General features: G+C 38.2%; 2 protein-coding genes across 2 annotated transcripts; one reads left to right on the top strand and one right to left on the bottom strand.

Annotated features, from left to right (window-relative positions):
• The first annotated feature begins 1,420 nt into the window (after nucleotides 1–1,420).
• Nucleotides 1,421–10,181, top strand: LOC135682858 (uncharacterized). Its single transcript, XM_065197934.2, has 5 exons — nucleotides 1,421–1,981; nucleotides 6,069–6,490; nucleotides 7,335–8,237; nucleotides 8,434–8,652; nucleotides 9,426–10,181. The coding sequence occupies exons 1-5, from the start codon at nucleotides 1,500–1,502 to the stop codon at nucleotides 9,650–9,652; spliced, it is 2,253 nt and encodes a 750-aa protein (XP_065054006.2). The 5' UTR covers nucleotides 1,421–1,499; the 3' UTR covers nucleotides 9,653–10,181.
• On the bottom strand, nucleotides 9,432–17,825 carry LOC135682011 (uncharacterized). The gene is made up of 3 exons (XM_089112953.1): nucleotides 15,387–17,825; nucleotides 12,870–12,976; nucleotides 9,432–12,159 (listed from the first exon to the last, which is right to left on the bottom strand). The coding sequence occupies exons 1-3, from the start codon at nucleotides 16,867–16,869 to the stop codon at nucleotides 10,639–10,641; spliced, it is 3,111 nt and encodes a 1,036-aa protein (XP_088969079.1). The 5' UTR covers nucleotides 16,870–17,825; the 3' UTR covers nucleotides 9,432–10,638.
• Nucleotides 17,826–18,800: the final 975 nt, after the last annotated feature.

Genomic DNA, 18,800 nt, shown 5'->3' with positions numbered 1-18,800 from the left:
TTGAGAAATGGAGGGCATATACTCTCTGTGTCCCCCGGTTCCTACGCGTCTTTGCTTGAATTCAAGACATCTTCAATGCCTTTACTAACATATCCAACATATGCGAGCAAAAATTGGTAGCAATCTGAAATCTCTTCAGCATGATGATGAAGGTTAAACAGAACTCATCAAAGAAAAATTTTTGTGGTCAAATTGCCTTGCAAATCAATTTTTGGTTCTCATCAAAATGGAAAATATTAACTTTTCTCTTGCATGTAGTATCAAGAGATACTTGAAACCTGGATTTCATTAGCATTCAAAATATTGATATGAATTGATATTGTTTGGAAGTCAGTTTCATGAAAAGGGATTGTCCTTATTTTGTGTAAGTAGTGCGATTGCCAGCTATTGCGCTTTAGGGAGGTGTTCAGGCCTCGTTTGTCAACAAAGTAAGACTTATTTTATTTGCCGACAGCTTTGTAAATCCACAGAAAAAGCACCCATAGGAGGTTCTCATTTATGAGATGAAATATTTTTCAAAATTACTTTTTACAGTAGCTCAGCCTCATCTTCATCTAAATTTCTTCTCAATTTTGACCAAATTTGAGGCTTGTGTTCATAAACAATTGTTCTTATTAAAAAATGTAAGTAATTTGAGAATGAAATCTTTGCACACAAGTTTTTCCTGAGGAGAGCAACTTGCCTAGGTATTCTTTAGGAAAATTACAAAATTTAGCAAAAAGTTGACATCCAAGTTATTTTATGAAGAGGCATACATTTCTTGTGGACAAGTTTTTGTTGGATTGTTTTACTGCAAGTGACTTTGGAGAACCATTACTTTCTTTGTATGGTTCCCACTTAGGCCTGGTTCAAACCAGGGCCAAATTTCAAAAGATGTATTATTGCACAGAATGACTCAGTAAAAGTACCAAAAAGCAGTGCGTCACAAAGAATCTTGGATGGCAAAAGGCCTGGTGCCAAGCCTTTTCTTACATTGTCCAATGATGTTGCGCTGTTGGGTTCAGGGTTTGGTTCCAGGCTAAAGGTCGTAAATTCACGAAGAAGCCCAGCAAACGCCTAGACGAAAATTGATGCACCTTCTAGAAGCTCATATAGGGGGCTAGGCCACTAAAACCATTAAACCCTCCCCAGGAAAACCCTGGATTGCCAGGAAAACCCCGAATCTGCTTCTCTAGAAAATCGCGTCCTTTTGTTTGTTTTTGTTTGATCGGCCATTTTCACTCCCAGTTAAACAATAAAGATTGTAATGGCCAATGAAATCAAACAGCGTTTGTGTTGAGTCTGTAGAAAAAAATTGAATGAGGATAAATGCAAATTAGTTTCCTTTATAAGCATTCGGAAAATTACACACACAAATTAATGATCCCTAAAACAATTGAAATTCCAAATGTGCTTTTGTCACAAAGAGCGATTCTTCATTTATTGTGCATGTTTAATTTGCCATAACAGTTGCGTTCTTCAACAGAAAAAGAAGGTTGAAAAATTTGCTGTTTGCAAAAATGGCGCAAGAAACTGTTAAGGAGGAAAAAGTGAAGCAAAAGGACAACCAGGAAGAAGAGGTCTATGGCATTGATAAGTGCTTCCGTATCAATTTCAAGTTAGGTTGCATGAGAATTGATTTGAACCCAGTTGTGAGTTTTTTTTCAGCTCTAATAATATGGGCGTTTGTTATTTGGTGCATAGTGGATCCAAAGGGATCCTTGAAGGAGATGGGCAAATGGAAGGACTGGATAACAGGCACCTGGACCTGGTTTTACATTGGAACCCAAGACGTCTGGGCGGTATTCATTCTAATTCTTTACTTCTCGAAATACTCCAACGTCAAACTTGGCAAGGACGACGAGAAGCCTGAATACAATGACGCAACGTATTTTACGATGTTGTTTGCCGCCGGCATTGGCATAGGGTTGTTCTACTTCGGTGTAGCTGAGCCAATTTTCCACTATGCACCTGGAAAATATGGTAACCGTTTTTGGAACAGGCAAGTAGGGCCGTTTACTTTTCATGCGGTGGATAAATAGTGTGGAAGAATGAAACTTTGATCATGACATGGTAGAGAAAGATATGAATTAAACCCGCTTACCTTTTTATTTCAATAGTTGCTGCGACTATCCTTGAATTATTTTATAATAAACTGAAAATTCTTTTCCCTTTGATGAAGGTTTTCTGATTTACTTAAGATAATCTAGCAAGTTTGAAAACAAGTGGTAGATAAACTAAACAATTTTGCGGTTTGCGTGACCATCGCCGGAGCGAATCTTCAAATTTGCGTTGGATTAATAGAAGGGAGAGGATGAAGGAGTGAACTAAGCGTTCGGTTTTTTTAAGTTCTACCTAAAAACAGTACTTCTCATAACGCTGGGCAATACATGTCTGCTGCGAAAGCTAACTTTGTGAAAATGACTGAATCAAGGCACTCTGACGAAAAGGTGTGCTGCCCTCTTTGTTATAAGAACGAGTAAATTTAAGTTCAGGCTCACTGTTCTTAGTTTCTTTGAAGATCTGAGGCTGGATTCTTCTTAAATTTTTCTTAGATTAATAGGGTGTAAGCAGTGCAATCAGGGGCGGACTGGCTGGTCGGGCTATTCGGGCGATCGCCGGAAGGGCCGGTCGGTTTGAGGGCCGGCTGATAAAAGTGCAAAAAAAACTAGCTTAAAAAGTGAACGCGAGGCAAAAAAGTATACCCAAGCGTTGATCTGTTTGCCTTGAATTTTCAGAGACTTTGTGGGAAAGAATAAATATACACGCAAGTACTCGAGAACCATTAAAATTACGAATTCATTATTGTCACCGCAGCCCAGACACACTTCAGGAAACATGTTATTGTTGTATTTTCTCTTGACGAGATTTTATTTTTGGCTACATACTATACTGTAACACCCCTGTTTCAATGCGATACATAAGGTTTTAACCTGCCTTGATGTCTTTTTGATGAAAAGCCACAAACATCACAAAAAACAGCATGGTCTTGCTTCTTTCAATAACTCATACAAGTTATGGAAAGTTTATTAGGCCTACACTATCATAAGTCAAATGCACCCCCTGCCCAACATGGGTATGGTGCTACACGATAAAATTTCAACAGGGGTGCCCATGTTTTCTTTTTGGGGTCAGAAATTGACAAATTGATATTTTTGGGTTGCTGAAAATCATTGTGGTTTTTCGGAGGATTAGAAAATTATTTGTCACAAGTGGAGTGTGATAGAAGCCTTCCACTTTAAATATATAAAGAACAGGTTACGTAGAAATTTTTTCGAAACTTACGAAACTTAAAATCCTCGCTTTCGAAATAGATGTTGTTAAAATTGCATTTTACATAAGCTCAGCAACAGCTTGTTCTTAATTTTTTCTTACCGTTTGACCAATTTTGAGACTAGTGTTCTTATAAAATTGCTCTTTCAAAAAAGAGGATACGTCGCCTTCTTGGGGCATCAATGTACGTTATAGATGAATAAGGCATCCACCCCAAAGCATAACCGGACGTCAGTGTGATTTGGTATATCATAATAAAAAACTGGAGCAGAGACTTCATAATTCTCCAGCAAAAACTTGTTTCCAATGTCGTTGTTCTGCTTGCACTTACAGTGGCTCTACATGCCACCTCTCTCTATTCTGTGACGCCACAGCTAAACATGTCACACACGGGCAAAACTTCACTATTTTCATTAGGGGGTATGAAACTTCGATGCCCGACGAAAGGGCGTGTCATGCTGGATGGAAGGCCGTGTCATACCTGAACATCATTTTTAGGGCACTTCGCCTCAAGGGTTGAATTCATCAGTGACCCCGAGAGAGGGCCACCATGTATGTTAGACCTTCAGACTCAGGCTGTTTTTCAAAGCCAAAAAAATATTCCATTCGTTTTTCTAGTGTTGGCTATAAACATTTGTTTCCGAAAAGCAAGCATTTGTAAGGCCTGGCTTTTCTATAAAAGGAAAATAGTCTTCACTTTCTGAATCTCCTAGAGAGCAATTTAAAAATAAGATTGAAGTAAAGTCTCAATTTGATCACAGTGGAACAACAAAACACAGCTTGGAAATTTTGGAATTTCGAAACAAAAATAAGAATCCCATAAAAGAGCAACAGTTTTATTTTCTGAGTTTGATTTTCAACTTTCGGTTGCTCCGTAAGGAAAATGGACACCCAAGCACAAAGTAAGTATCTCTGAATTCACCATAACAAAATCCCTCAAGTTTAAGCAAAGAAAACCTTTCTTATTGAATTGGCCACTGAGTGTGCCCTCGCGGGCGACATCTGGCCCGCAAGCAGTAGATTGGGTAACCCTGGTTTAGTACAACTGAAAATCTATCCTTTGTTGTGAGGATAGCCTTTTTAATGCGCTTTCTGCTGCTTCATTTTTCTTTTTTTTTGAAACAGCGTCACAGCTTTGAAGATCAAAGTACTTTCTCAAACAGTCAGAATCACGATAAACAATGACAATCCGCTTTATTCTCTTTAAAAACTCCCACGAGCCTGTTCACGGGCTCATTCCGAATTATAGATACCCCAGGTATTTGTTCCATGCCCGGATTTCCTTAAGTCCTGCAGTTATTCGTTTAAAACGAATATCATAGGTATCAGCAAATTGGTATAAGCAAAGGGCTTTGTTCAAACAATTACACTTTTTTTATAAGAACCAGTAAATTTAAGTTCAGGCTGACTGTTATTAATTTTTTTGAAAATCTGAGGCTGGATTGTTCTTAATTTGTTCTTAAATTAAGAGGGTGTAAGCAGTGCTATTGCTTGCTTTCTCGCTCTAAGGAGGTGTTCAGGCCTCATTTGCCAACAAAACGAGTGAGACAACCTTCATTTGCTGACAAATTTGAATATTCGCCGAAAAAGCACCCACGCATCGCTAAAAATCCTCGATTTTGAGAAAAAACGTTGTTCAAAATTGCATTTTGCAGAAGCTCAGCCTCAGCTTGTTCTTAATTTGTTCTTAACTTTTGACCAGTTTTGAGGCTCGTGTTCTTATAAAATTGCTCTTATAAAAAAATGAGTGTATGCGGTCATATTTAGTGGTGATGTTACCCTGGGTTCAAGGGCTCTGATACCTTTGGGATAATGCAATAAATAAACAACATATATACTTATTTATTGCTTTAAGCTACTTCACTGCTTATCTATCCCCATTTGTTTGACTGTTTTGTGTGTATGAAGCTGGGGTTATGAGATTGCTAGCTGCATGGGCAAATTGTCAAGGCTTGAATGAACTTCATATTAATGTTGAAGATAATTAATGTCTCTAATAATACAAAGGTAGTTCTTTTATAAAAAATCTACACTGTTCAATGATGTTGCCTAGCATCTTGTTAGATTAAACGTTAGACTAAATAATACATCGTTTCGCTCGCAGCTTGTATTGAGAACTGAAACATTTCGCGCTCCAGATGTTGTACTTTCGCTTAGGGTGCTGAAACGCATACCCCACCCCCCACCGACAAAGTCGCAATGTACTTTTGAAAGCTTTTTCAATGCTTCTAAGAACATCCTAAAGCAAACAAGACTTCCATGTATGTGTACTGGATAAGCTTGCTTTGTTTGAGTCAGACAAAGAGAGGAAGGGTTCGCAAAAATTTTAGGTTCCATAAAAGCAGGGATAGTGGCAACAAATTGGTCTAGTGAAATGATTGTAAAACGCCACACCAATATGGGAAAGTTAACCATTCCCTGAGTATTTCTCTGTCATTTCTTTGTTTGAATGACAGGGATTTGAAAACCAGTCTGTGCCAAAAAAGAGTGGTCGTGTTCTCTCAAGTGCCAAAACTGTGTTCTAGACGGTGCGCTATACAATACATCCGTTTAACGCTCATGTCCGAGCAGGGAATTATTGTCATGTTGGCAGGGTAGATAATTTTGGTGCTGATTTGGACCAGCTTTCTGTGGCCTTGAAGCTCGACTATGTAAAGCACCCCTGTGTTCCCATCAAGTCTCAAATGCTAAACCCTTTCTCGAAACTGTTTTCACCACTCGAACTTTTAATCTATTTCAAGCATTTTACATTACCCCAGAGCAAAGCTCTACCTAGTTCAGTTACATCCATTTAGTAACATAAATGTATCTTTCAGGTACACTGACAACCAGCGTGCCCAAGACGCCATAAATCTGACTTTTTTTCACTGGGGAATCCACGGCTGGATCGTTTATGTCGTCATCGGTCTCCTGCTCAGTTTCCTCAGCTACAGAAAGAATCTTCCAATGACGATGCGCTCTTGCTTCTACCCACTGCTTGGTGACCGTGTCTTTGGAGTGCTGGGAGATATTATTGACATCCTGTCAGTTGTTGCAACTATGTTTGGCGTTTGCACAAGTCTTGGTCTTGGCGCAATTCAACTCAACTCCGGATTCAGGCGCGTAAACAGCAAAATCAGTATCTCGACTGACAATCAGATAATAACAATCTGGGGAATTACAGCCCTTGCCACAGCGTCTGTAATCAGTGGCATCAAGGTCGGCATCAGAAGGTTGAGTGAGATTTGTTTTGGGCTTGGTAAGTGCAGTCGCCATCACAATGTAACGTTTGCAACCCGATCTTTATCCAAAAACCAAGAAGAGTCTCCGTGAAAATAGAGCTGAAGAGTGAAAATGCCTCTTAATTCTTTAATTGTGTTGTTAACGGGCCTTTTGAATGTAACAGCTCACCTGGAAAACTTAAAGGTTGCCCATTTATTTAAACATAACCATTATACACTCAGTGCTTCCCAAATGATTCTAAGCAGTATCCAGTCATCATTGAGAGATCATCGGATATAAATGCATCCTTTCCAACCAATGTAATATAAATAATTTGGTTAGTACAAGGATGGCACTAATGGTAATTTTCATATTTAGGCTAACAATCATTTTGAGCAACTTGAATTCGCACAAACCAGATCCTAGATATAGGTCCATCTTTTCTACGGACGATACCCATTAGCTCTGAATACCTTCCTCAGAAAACAATGAAAAGGGTGGGATCTTCCGGGCACCACGGAGCAGGGGGGCTTTAGCCAATGAATCATATTCATAAACGAATCAGCAGTCAAGACTCTTTTTATTCGGTATTATCCCCCCCCCAACTTTTTTTAGATCCTCCACTTTTCTCAACGTTCCGCGGTGCCTGTCGGTTTGCCACATACATTTTTCGTTGAGCCTCCACACAGTCGTTGACCTTGTAACTATGCCTGCTTAATTTTGATACCTAGGGTTAAGTTTTTTGTCACTTTAATCTATTGCAGTATAATCTTGCTATTCTTTTCCTTTGGTCTTGTTAAAATAATTCTTTTTGCCTTATGTGGTGCATGCTTTTGCCGTAATAGATCTTTTTTCTTGTAACTTGAATGCTTTTGTTTTAGGTATGATAATTTTGTTCATTGTTTTCTTCCACGAAAATACTTGGTACCTGCTGAATCTGTACGTCCAAAGCATTGGCTACTACTTGCAGTGGGTAATTCAACTTGGGTTTCATACAGATGCATTTGCGCAGTTGGACAATGCACCCGATAATCTTGAAGCTCCAAAGTGGATTGATGGTTGGACCATTTTTTATTGGGGCTGGTGGATCGCTTGGTCACCTTTCGTTGGAATGTTTATTGCAAAAATTTCCCGTGGCCGCACAATCAAAGATTTCATAACCTACACCCTCACCATCCCAATCTTGTACACTTTCCTTTGGCTGACAGTGTTTGGTGGAGCTGGTATTAAGATGGAAAGAGATGCAGAAAATGCAGGCCTCAACTGCACCAATCCTGTAAGTGCAAGTGGCAAGCTATTTAGGCTGTCTTGCAGAACAAAGGAGGACATGTGGTTTGACCTGATGCAAAAGTATGGAGACCTGGGAACATTCCTGTCAGTTTTGTCTTTGATGGGAATCATTCTGTACTTCGTAACCAGCTCTGACAGTGGTTCTCTTGTCATTGATTGTCTGTCTGCAAATGGCAATAAAGATCCACCAATTATCCAGCGTATTTTCTGGGCCTTGACAGAAGGCGCGTGTGCTACTGCTCTGCTAAAGTCTGGAGGTCCAAACGCCCTGACAGCGTTGCAGACCGCATCCATTGCGTCAGGACTACCGTATACCGTAATGTTAAACTTCATGTGCGTTGCACTCTGGCGAGCCGTCCGTGAAGACGCTGGTGACTACGACCCTAAAAACTCAGAGTTCACAATGGGAATATTCGACATTACATCACTTGATAGAATCGGGAAAGCTGTGATTTCCATTTTCTGTCCATGGTACTACATGGGAAAGACTTCGGGTAATTTGTTTGTTTTCTGTGTTGCAAACAATTTTGCGATATTAACATAGAATTCATTGTGTTAAAAATCTGTTATTACCATAATTACAGGCATGATCAATTCTAGAGGCTCTGATTTCTTTCAAACGACATTTAGACGAAATATTTTATATAAAATACAATTATTCAGTGCTAGTTAATTAGATTCTCCTTTTAGGCAAACTGCATCGAAAGCATCCAGCCATCTTTATGGTGCTGTTTGCTATAATGTTCTACTTGTGGATAATTCTGATGATCTGTGAAGTCAAAGTTGAGGGAATATCCTATATTGGCTGGACCTTCTTCATGATGTTCGTTGCATATGGTGCAGGCATAAGAATCAACATAAGAGACAAGTATAAGATCGAAGGAAACATGGTCGAGGACTTTTTTGCAGGTACTTTTGACTTGATCCCTTTATCGAAGTGTTTCTGTGTCGATGAGATGTGTGTTTCGCGATGCTTATTTGTTTTGTAAACAACCTGGCAAAACATGGCTGTTGGTTTCATATTGTAATGAAAATATGTCTCATCAGTGATATCGATCATCGACAATAGACTAAACTAATTTAATCAATTTTAGTGCATTTAAATCAAGTTTAGTGCATTAGTGCTTTTCTTAAAGAACATTGCAGAAGAAAATATTCCAAGGTACCTAGGGCCTTTAGTAACCATTTGTAGCTTTTAAATGCTATGATAGCATAGATGAAATCAGCAGTCGTTCTCAAACTATGATAATTTGTGATTTCACAAAAGCGTTTTAGAATCCTTAATAGGCAAGGCCGTCGGAGGCAGGGGAGGAGGCTGAGGGGCAGTTTTCGAATCGATGTTCATAAAAATGACAAAATTGCCATTGTGTAGACAGAAGAAGTTCGCCTTTTTATATTTCTCAGACAAAAGTGTCAGACAAAAAGCTTTAGCATGTCATAAAATGGTTGTCATTTCTAAGTTCCATTCGTTCTAAACTAAAGAATCACCGGTCTTTACTTCTGACAATGAAGCATCTTTCAATTTTACGAAGGTGAATTCCTTTTTTTGCGTTACCGTCTCAAATCTCCCTATGTCACTATTTATGACATTATATTTCTTGATACCAGTACTGGTATTCATAACATTTGATTACAGCCAATTGCCATCAGTTTATACGAGTTACTGAATATTATTTTAACAGTACTGATCCTGTATCCTTTGGCTGCTGTGCAAATGTGGGATCAAACTGAGAAAGGTGAGGTTCCATACAGCAATGGCGATGCCATCGAGTTGGGAACAAGAAACGCTGCAGCCGCACCTGAAGACACTGCTATCACAGAGCGCAACGGTTTTGAGCCCGTTGGACCCGAAAAAGTAGCTGTGTTTGAAGACAAGCCTCCTCCAAGCTATGACAACACAGTGTTGTAACGAAAAATAGTTAACCTGAATTTACGCTAATTGGATTTTTTAAGAATTTTGTAACATTTTCATTTTTCTTTTATCATCTCAACAAACATTTACATTCGCATAAAAAGTTTTGAGTTATTACATATTTTAACTGTTTTTACTTTAATCTATTGTCAGCAAATCAATAAAGAAAATGATAGTTGCTGCTATGTTTCACACTTGTGTGGGACTGTTTGATGCTTGCTTACTTACCAAAAGATTTAACAGCATTTTTTTCAGAGTTCTCGCAAATCTTGTTCAGTATATTGTATCCATATTTTTCAAACTTTGTAAATTATCATTCCTAGAGACCTTGCATACACTAGATGATGATTTTTTCTACGTTTGTAGTCTTAAGTTTTGATACATTTTCTTTAGTGTTGTTCTTAAAATATAACCAGCTTTGACTTAGTTGTCTTCAAGTATATCAAATTTTGCTTAAAACGACATTTGAACGTTTTATATTAACCATTAATCGCACCTATTTACATAAAATTGCTTTTAAAAACTGCGTCATGTTTTCATTGAGAATCTCAGTCTACTTTGCCTATGTAAATGGGTACCATTCTCTAAATAGAGAGAGTCGCTTCTTGAAGAGAGAAAAAGAGAGTTCGCTCCCCAGAGTACCTTTTGCAGCTGTTTGCATAATAACCAGTTTTAGGTTATTGGCTTGCACCTTATTCCATTTCCAGTTGTCTAATTATGCTTTTATTTTCCAAAATTATTGCGGGACCAACCCTAAACCTGTTTTGTTTGAGTATCAGTAAAATATTAATTCTAGTTGAAAACTATGCTAGGACTTCCCTATCATCATCTTTCCCAGAATTGAAGAATACGAAAAGAAACATGTAAACACAATTAATTGCACACAAGCATTAAATTTTCTTGAAATATATCAAGATTCGAGATATTTTGCTATATTGCTATAATGCTATGTTAACAGAATTCAAAGCTTATTGTCAGGTGCTCTATTTGATTTTTGTAACAGCAACAAATTCTTCGTAAGAAATTTCTCCATCTCCATTTTTATCCAGGGTTGAAATCAATACATCAAGCATATCCTGAGAAAGAGCAATGTTTGCCTCTCGGAAACCGAAGACAAATTCATCTGGTGTTAAAAGCAACGTTTTATCTCTGTCCCATTTGTTAAACAAGTCAAGCATGCGTAGATTTTTTCTTCTAAGATACCTCTTCAAGATTGTGAAGATTTTCGTTCGCGCCTTGGAAAGGTCATCTGTGGAGGACGAACCACAATTTGGCCTTGCTACACCACGATAACGAGCTACGAAATTAGGTCTTTGGCTCATCAGTTCTTGAATCAGACAAACGGCACCCTCATCAATGTAGATTTCATCCATCACTATTTCAACAATCCCTTCTGCTTTTTGTATTGCTTTGATCAAAGGCATACAACCAGTATTTGTGATTGGGTTGTAACCAACATTCAGTCTTTTCAAGGATTTGTTTTTGCTCAGTCCTTTACTGAGAGCTACGCAGCCTGTATTGCTTATGCGATTATGAGAAAGGTTTAATGATTCAAGTGTGTCATTAACAGCCAAGGCCGTCCCTATAGCCTCTGCCCCGCAATCAGAAAAGCCATTGAAGCTTAAATTTAGGATACATATTGATTTATTCCAAGCCAAACCTGAACTGAAGTCAATTGCCCCTTGCAGTCTTAAATGGTTCCAGCTCAAATCTAACTCAACAATGCTTTGGTTCATCTCTATAGCTAAACCAAGATCTTTCCCAGCAGTTGACATGAACTGATTGTGGCTCAAATTCAAAGTTTTTAAACTCTTATTTGCTGCAACGCCATGTGCAATTTCAAAGGCTCTAGCATCGTTTAAGGAGTTCCCGCTTACGTTTAGTTCCCTAAGAACTTTCGAGTCCCGTAAAATCATGCTTATATATTTTGAACCCTTTTTGCCAATGTTATTGTCAGCTAAGTTCAGTTCTGTGATGTATGTATTTTTCAATAGCATGTTATGTAGCTCTTTCATACCTTTATGGTCAATCCTATTTCCCCGCAAATCAAGGCTTCTCACGCAATGATTGCCGGCCAGTGCCTCCGCAAGTACTTTCAGCTCATTGGCTCTCAACACATCATGTGATAATCGAGCGCTTCTCACGGTCAATCGATCCATGATAAACTTCGATGGAATCAAATCATTTTCAGTAAACACTCTCTTGCATTGACCTGTCGTAGAGCGATCCAATTCACTAGCAAAGTCAGAAAACGACTCCTCCAAGTCTGTATCCCAGATGCTCTCTTCAGATGATAATTCAATTATTGCGGTATTTCTGTATTGATTTGCATCATTAATGGCAGTAGCGTCTTTTCTATCATGAAACTCATCAACAGCATTATGAAAAGTGGCAGTATTATCATTTAGCGAAGACTCCTGAAAATGGGGTCTATGCAGCATTTTTACGTCTTTAGTCAACCTCTCTAGATGCTGCAACTTTCTTTGAAGTATTTGTATTGGCGACTATAGCAACAAAAATGCTAAAGATTCTAATCAAATATTCTAATGATCCATTAAGGTAATGTTAATGTTCAATTGATTGAGATTTTTATGTCATGTCGACATTATTCAATCTAACTACTGTTTTAGTACAGCAATTAACACCATGAGGTGAAAGATCATCTACTGGTTTGAAATTGTAATTTCATTTAAGCCAAGAACGACATTTGCTTGATTCAAAGTTCTCTCGTGTGCTCCTAGCGTAACGCCCCTTGTATCCGCCAGGCTTTAGTTCCCGTTTTAGGTAACCATATACGTGTTATTTTCTTAAACTGTTAATTTCTTACAAATTTTTTTGTAGGAGTAATAATTACAAATATAGAGAAACCTTAGTTGATTCTATTGACTGCGGTCTAAATTTTTTCTCTTTCACAAATGTTGCTAATAACTCTGAAAGGTTGGCTAGCAGGACATTTATGGCTAACTCTGAACGGTTGACTGGCGCCTTTAAAGGCATAAGTACAGAAATCCAATCCAAAATCCAAAATCCAAAATCCAAAATCCAAAATCCAAAATCCAAAATCCAAAATCCAGAATCCAAAAATATCCAAATTCAAATAAATTAGAAATCTATATCCAAAAATTATTTAGACCAAATTGATCAGAGCAAACGCACAAGAAAGGAATTGGAAACTGCTTACGTAAAACCACTGCGCGCTGCTCTAGGATTTCACCGATTTGCAGAAAGGCGGAAACTGTTCACATGTTTTTCTGTGCGCAGTTTGATTGGTCAACCGCTCGTGGTCGAGTCGTTGTAAGCCACTTTTACCTGTGTCCAATGCTTTTAAGGTAAGAGTTAGTGAATTAAAACCTCAACATGATCTCGTTGGCCAAAGACATCAGGCTTTTTTGTCAGTTCATCTTAATCTCAAATTTAGATCATTTTTCTCAGCATAAAAACATTTTCTTCAAAATTGAAGTTCTTCTAAGTATTCAAGACCAACGACAAATTTAAAACAAACAGAATAAAAGGAGACAAATGCCATTAAGATTTTTATATCCACATCTTAGTCTACCACTTTTGACAATAAATTCTTTCAAAAGGCCTCTCCAGCCAAAAAATTTATTTATTTCTATTGACATAAAACAGTTCATGCTGCATTTAGCATGACAAAACAGTTCTTCTTGCGATATTCCAATTATTTTTAAGCTGAAACGCTTATTATTTGCCCTTTTCCGAAAAAGATCGAATCTCGTTGTCTTGAGTTTTTTGCTCGCTCAATATTATTATACAAATTTGAAAGGACTCAAAGTATTGTCCGAAAACAACCAAAATCAGCCTTTCTCTTTAAAATAATCTTTCCAAGTTGAAAATTATTGACATGATTCCATGATTTTGATTCTGCAAGCTTGATTAAAGTTAACAAGCAAAGATTGTCTGGTAAAAAGTTGCTCGCAATATTCGGTATTTCAAAACAAATGAGAAGTTCATATTTTCATACAGATGCACCAAGAAAGCAATTACTGTCATTTGCAGCTTGTATTGTGCAAATCAGCGACGTAAAACGTTTTGGTTTGATGTAAGAAGGCATCCGAAATACACTGAGTGACATCAAAATTACGTAGCAGTGTCACCAAACCAAAACTTTATTTGCTCGCAATTCAATTCAATTGTCAAAATGCTAGCAAAAAAATATGCAAAACAGTTTAAAAAATCAAAAAATTAATGACCAGCAGGCTGAATTCTAAAGATGCAAATTTTAGCTGAAAGGGCCTCTTAATATGTTTTGGAGACACTTGGTCATTGCATCCTACAGCTTGACAGGACAAAACTGAAAAGATTTGAGGGGCTCTGTATTCTAAGTGCTACGAGAAAACTAGTGACTGCATGGCTTTTAGTACATTTTAGAAATTATCAGGGGTGAAGGGTAAGCCCCCACAGCTTCCTGCTCCGCAGTCTATTACCTTTATGATTAGATTTGTGATAATCTAGATAAGGATTCTTGTGATAGTTGTAAAAGAAAATTGTATTACTTAGTCAGCTACCGATCCTTTAAATTTGTTAATCGGTCGAATTTTTGTGAATGTAGAAATGGTTATAGTGAGCCCCTCGAAAAATGTTTTTGAGACCCCCTCATAACGAGGATCTGTATTTTGCTCTCTAGGTTATTCAGCCGGCGAATTGTCAAACTCGTCGTGAAATGAAGGATGACTGGCTAACTTTGGTGGCAAAGGGGACCTAGAACTTTTCTTGAGCACACAAGTTAGCAATGGCCCTGGGTACAGTATGCTGGGCTGAACTTTTTCTGAATAACCGGAGTTAGCATATTTTGCCATCTTCTTTTGTTTTTGCTTTCCTCCCCGGCAAAACTGCATGGGGCGCATATGGTGGTAATTTTTTGTATGAAAAACTTTAATAACACGAGTATATGCACATATTTTTCACACATTATTGATACTAGATATGGTCAATGTCCATTTCATCTCTACCAGATCTGATACAGATGCTTAAGGAAAAAGCAGCAAACCCTGTCCTCTTCTAAATTTTGTTAGCTAAGTTTAAGCTTCGAGACAGTCTATTGGCTACTCATTTTCTACCTTTAATGTTAATGTATGCTTGCCTAGTTATTTTGACTGGAAAGTCTTTATTGTAAAGAAGCAAGCTTAGATGTTTCTGACTTGCAATTTTTACGAAAAAAAGCCTCGAAATGAGGGGATTTTAGCATGCTTTATGGAAGTTGCCTATATTGTGAAGGAAAAACATCCGGTTAATACTTCCATTCGTGCCCAGGCCTCGAAGTCGGATTACGACTCAGTTGTTCAAGCTGTAATGAGAGGTTATTTGTTGTGTATGGACACGTTATAAGCTCTCGCTAGTATACGCTGATTATGTTTATTGTATATAATTCGATTCTGTTCTTGTTGTTATAAAATGGTGGAAACCCAAGATGGTGTCTTCATCGAATGTCCTGAACTTAATCTTCAAAACAGCTTGATGCTGTATTAACAATGATAATCAATCACAGGACCTGAGCCAGGGTGTGATATGAAGAACAGAGAGATACAAATGTTTTATATGACACAATGAGTAGCTTCTAAGCCCAACAGAACAATGTTTACAGATTACAGACGCATTGAAATTGTTATGAATACACTTTCTTCCAGCCCCCTTAAGCTACCACTTCATAGGACGTGATTTTGCGTTCTTGCTTGCACCGTTTCTTACGTCAACGTTACTATCTATTCAATACCTGATATTGCAACGAATTCATCGTAACCAACCTGTCCGTTTTTATCACTATCAAGTTGATTAACTAAAAATTCTATCATATCAGCTGATAATGGAATACTGGCAGCTGCTATTCCCATCTGAAACTCTTTCCTTGATAAAGTCATACTTTTGTCCTTGTCCCATCTGTTGAACAAGTCAATCATTCTCAGACGCTTTTCTTTTAAGTACTGCCTGATCTTATCAAAAATCTTTTTCTTCAATAGAGCAAGCTCATTTTTCCGCAATCCAGCGCCAGAATCTTTTGTTATTCCTTGGTATGTAACCTCCAACTTAGTTCTAGAGCGCACGAGTTCTTGAATGATCTCAAATGCTTCTTCATCTAGAAAGATATCTTTCATAAGCAATTCTATAAGCTCTTTTGCCTCTTTAGCTGCCATTAAAAGGGCGGATCCCCCAGAACTGGTTATCGGGTTGTATCCGATATTTAATCTTTGTAGTGCCACATTTTTTGCCAAGCCTTTGCTCAAAGCAATAGCACCCACGTCTGAAATTCTATTGTGAGATAAATCAAGTGACTTCAATGTATCATTATGCGCTAGGGCATTTCCCATTGCAGCTGCACCGTTGTCTGAGAAGCCATTAAAGCTTAAATTTAGAACCTCGATGGACGAGTTCTTGGCCATTGCATTTGCAATAGCTATGGCTCCGTCCATCCTCAAGTGATTCCAACTTAGATTCAGTTCCACCAGTGTTTGATTTGTCGCTATTGCTGAGCCAATCTCACGCCCGGCAGCTGACCTGAATTCATTGTGGCTTAGGTTGAGTCGTTTGACTGTGTCATTTTCTGCAATGCCATGAGAAAGTGCAGTACTGTCTTTGTCACTCAGTCGATTTCCTTTCAAATTAACATTTACAAGGCTTCGAGTAGACTTGAACATACTTCCTAGTGCTGCTGCTCCTTTCGATCCTATATCATTCTCTGCCAGGTTGACGTCTGTAATAAAACAGTTTTCCTGCAATACACGGCAAATCAAAGTTGTACCAACAGGTCCAATATTGTTGGCCTCTATGTCAAGTGTCTTTACAAAGGTGTTAGTGATTAGTGCATCAGCAATCGATTGGATTTCCTTAGGGCCTATGGCCCGATGCCTTGCATGCAATACTGATGTTTTGAGCGATTTTAGCACGTGGTTCGATGGAGTTATTTTTAAGGATTTGCAGGTTTTCAAATATATTTTCTCTCCTCTCGATGCTTGATTAGCAGTGCCAGTTGAGGAATTGCGCTCCTCCAGGTCGGTATCCCAGTCGCTGTCCTCCGACTCACATCTGCTCAAGTCGATGTTGCAAATTTCTCCCTCTTCATCAGACAATTCAACTTCTTCCCTTTGTATGATTTTAGCATTGAATTCGTCTATAACATCAGGAAAATGATCTGCCTTGACGGACAACTTTGGATATCCGATAACTGCTCTTTGCATCTTTTCCATTTCAAGCTTTTGCATAACGTAAATATACAGAATCCACTTAAAGCTTTCTTGTGTACTTCTCTCAATTTACAGTCTAAACTAACCCAACCAAATATGCAAAAGCCCAGAAAAGAAACAGTCCATCATCAGTCTGGACATCAAATGATTTCCTACACATGTGACGTCTATGTTGTCAATGTTTCCACCAGATGATCTTTAGGTCCTAAAGGAGAATTAAATCCACTCCTACCAATGCGCACTATTTCTACTCCAACCACTTCTCACTCAAGTTAGTCTTTCAATGCTCAAGCTTATCATTATCTAAACCATTTTCCTGCGTAAACAAAAATATCTCGTGGGGCAGTGTACGATTAAATAATATTCCAAGGGTTCTTCTGTTCAAAGTTTGCATGAATCTTTGTACTAAATAATCTGAACGTTTCTATAGCAATCTTTGACAAGTCATTTTATTCAATAAAGCTCGCAGTTTAACCGTTGTATTGAGCGAAGAAAAATTAACATCAGTTGCTCACACCGCCAGAGTAAAGGCTGCCATGGCGACCAAATAAATGATTATGCGGCATTTTCAAGATTCAAAACCTTATCACCTAAAATCGTCAAATGAATATAAATGTTTCGGCAATGGTTTCAGAGGAGCCATAAAATGCATTAGACCATCAATCACCCATTATGCTAACTTTGACTGGCATACATTAAATTCTGATGAAATATTCAAAGAGAAATAAACTGTTTTATCCCAAGAATGTGAAAAACAGTATTTGTACTTTGTTCTTGTTACCGACCTGCCAATCAAGCGCCCGCTAGGCCAGAGAAAACAGCCTGTAGCATCCCAGGAAGTCAATGTTTTAGTCATTTTAGGCTATGTTCACTTATTCTTTAAGCGACAGCGATCTTGTTGACGCTTGTAAAAGTAAGTGAAGTTTCCCACGTTTCAAAGTTTCTTGTCTCGATAGAGATTTTTAACAGAAGTTGATGTTTGAGGGTCTTCTATTATTGGATATTTGAGGGACTTTCTTCACCGGCTAATATAGTCTATCCTTGAATGGGGGCAAATTAACACGAAGGGTCATTGGGGGAGCATATTATGTGATAGTGTGATGCACACACATGGATCGAGCCATTCACTACAGGGCAGTGGACTGAGAAGGTAAGATGACATGTGGCCCTTCCCTTGGCATTTGATGCTGTCTCTATTGCCTGCATAACACTGTATAGCCTAATTGCTACAATTCAGTCGATAAAACCCATTATTAGACCCATATGGAACATACAGCTATAGACCCAAATAACAATAGAGTTCGACATTCGCTACATAAATCTAAGGTGATTAAATTCAAAGTAAGAGCACGCAATTAGTCAAGGCTACAAAAATTATTGTAGAGCAACCAAAAAAGGGCAAAATTGCTTGGCAAATCCCTTCACTGAAGACAACAGAGCTATTTTCAGCAATCAAGAAGAAGCTGATTTGATTACCCTTGCCACCCACCCTTGCGTTGCAATAAAATTATCTGCTTTCTACCTTCCTAATGTGCAATACCGAACATTCAAACTAAATTACTGGATGTTGATAAAGTTTGGCAAGTAAGAGAATTTGCTGTTAGATTGAGTGTGTTTGGATGGGTCTACATTTGAATAATGTAAAAATTTGATGTTTCTGAATGATAGTAGGTCCAAAGGTACATGGGACCTACTATCTGATAGTAGGACATGGTCCAAAGCGTTTTTGCCGCACAGGGTTTCAAAGTCCCCTAACTGGAAGACGGTGCGTTTAAAAACGCATGAATTTTTTATGAAACTATAAAAGCCTATAAATTTGTTCATTCTCTTCTCGGGAGCATTTAAAACTATTTAGCTATCCCCCTCCAGTATTTGTGGCTTTTCTTTTATTTAGTGTAACCGCCTTGCTATCCCCCTTCCAGAACAATCAACGGCGAATGTAAGCAACC

This window comes from Rhopilema esculentum, chromosome 16 (genome assembly GCF_057945365.1).
Source record: "Rhopilema esculentum isolate cy_ngs chromosome 16, ASM5794536v1, whole genome shotgun sequence".
NCBI classification, from domain to species: Eukaryota; Metazoa; Cnidaria; class Scyphozoa; order Rhizostomeae; family Rhizostomatidae; genus Rhopilema; species Rhopilema esculentum.
This window is presented reverse-complemented; position numbering and strand designations above follow the sequence as displayed.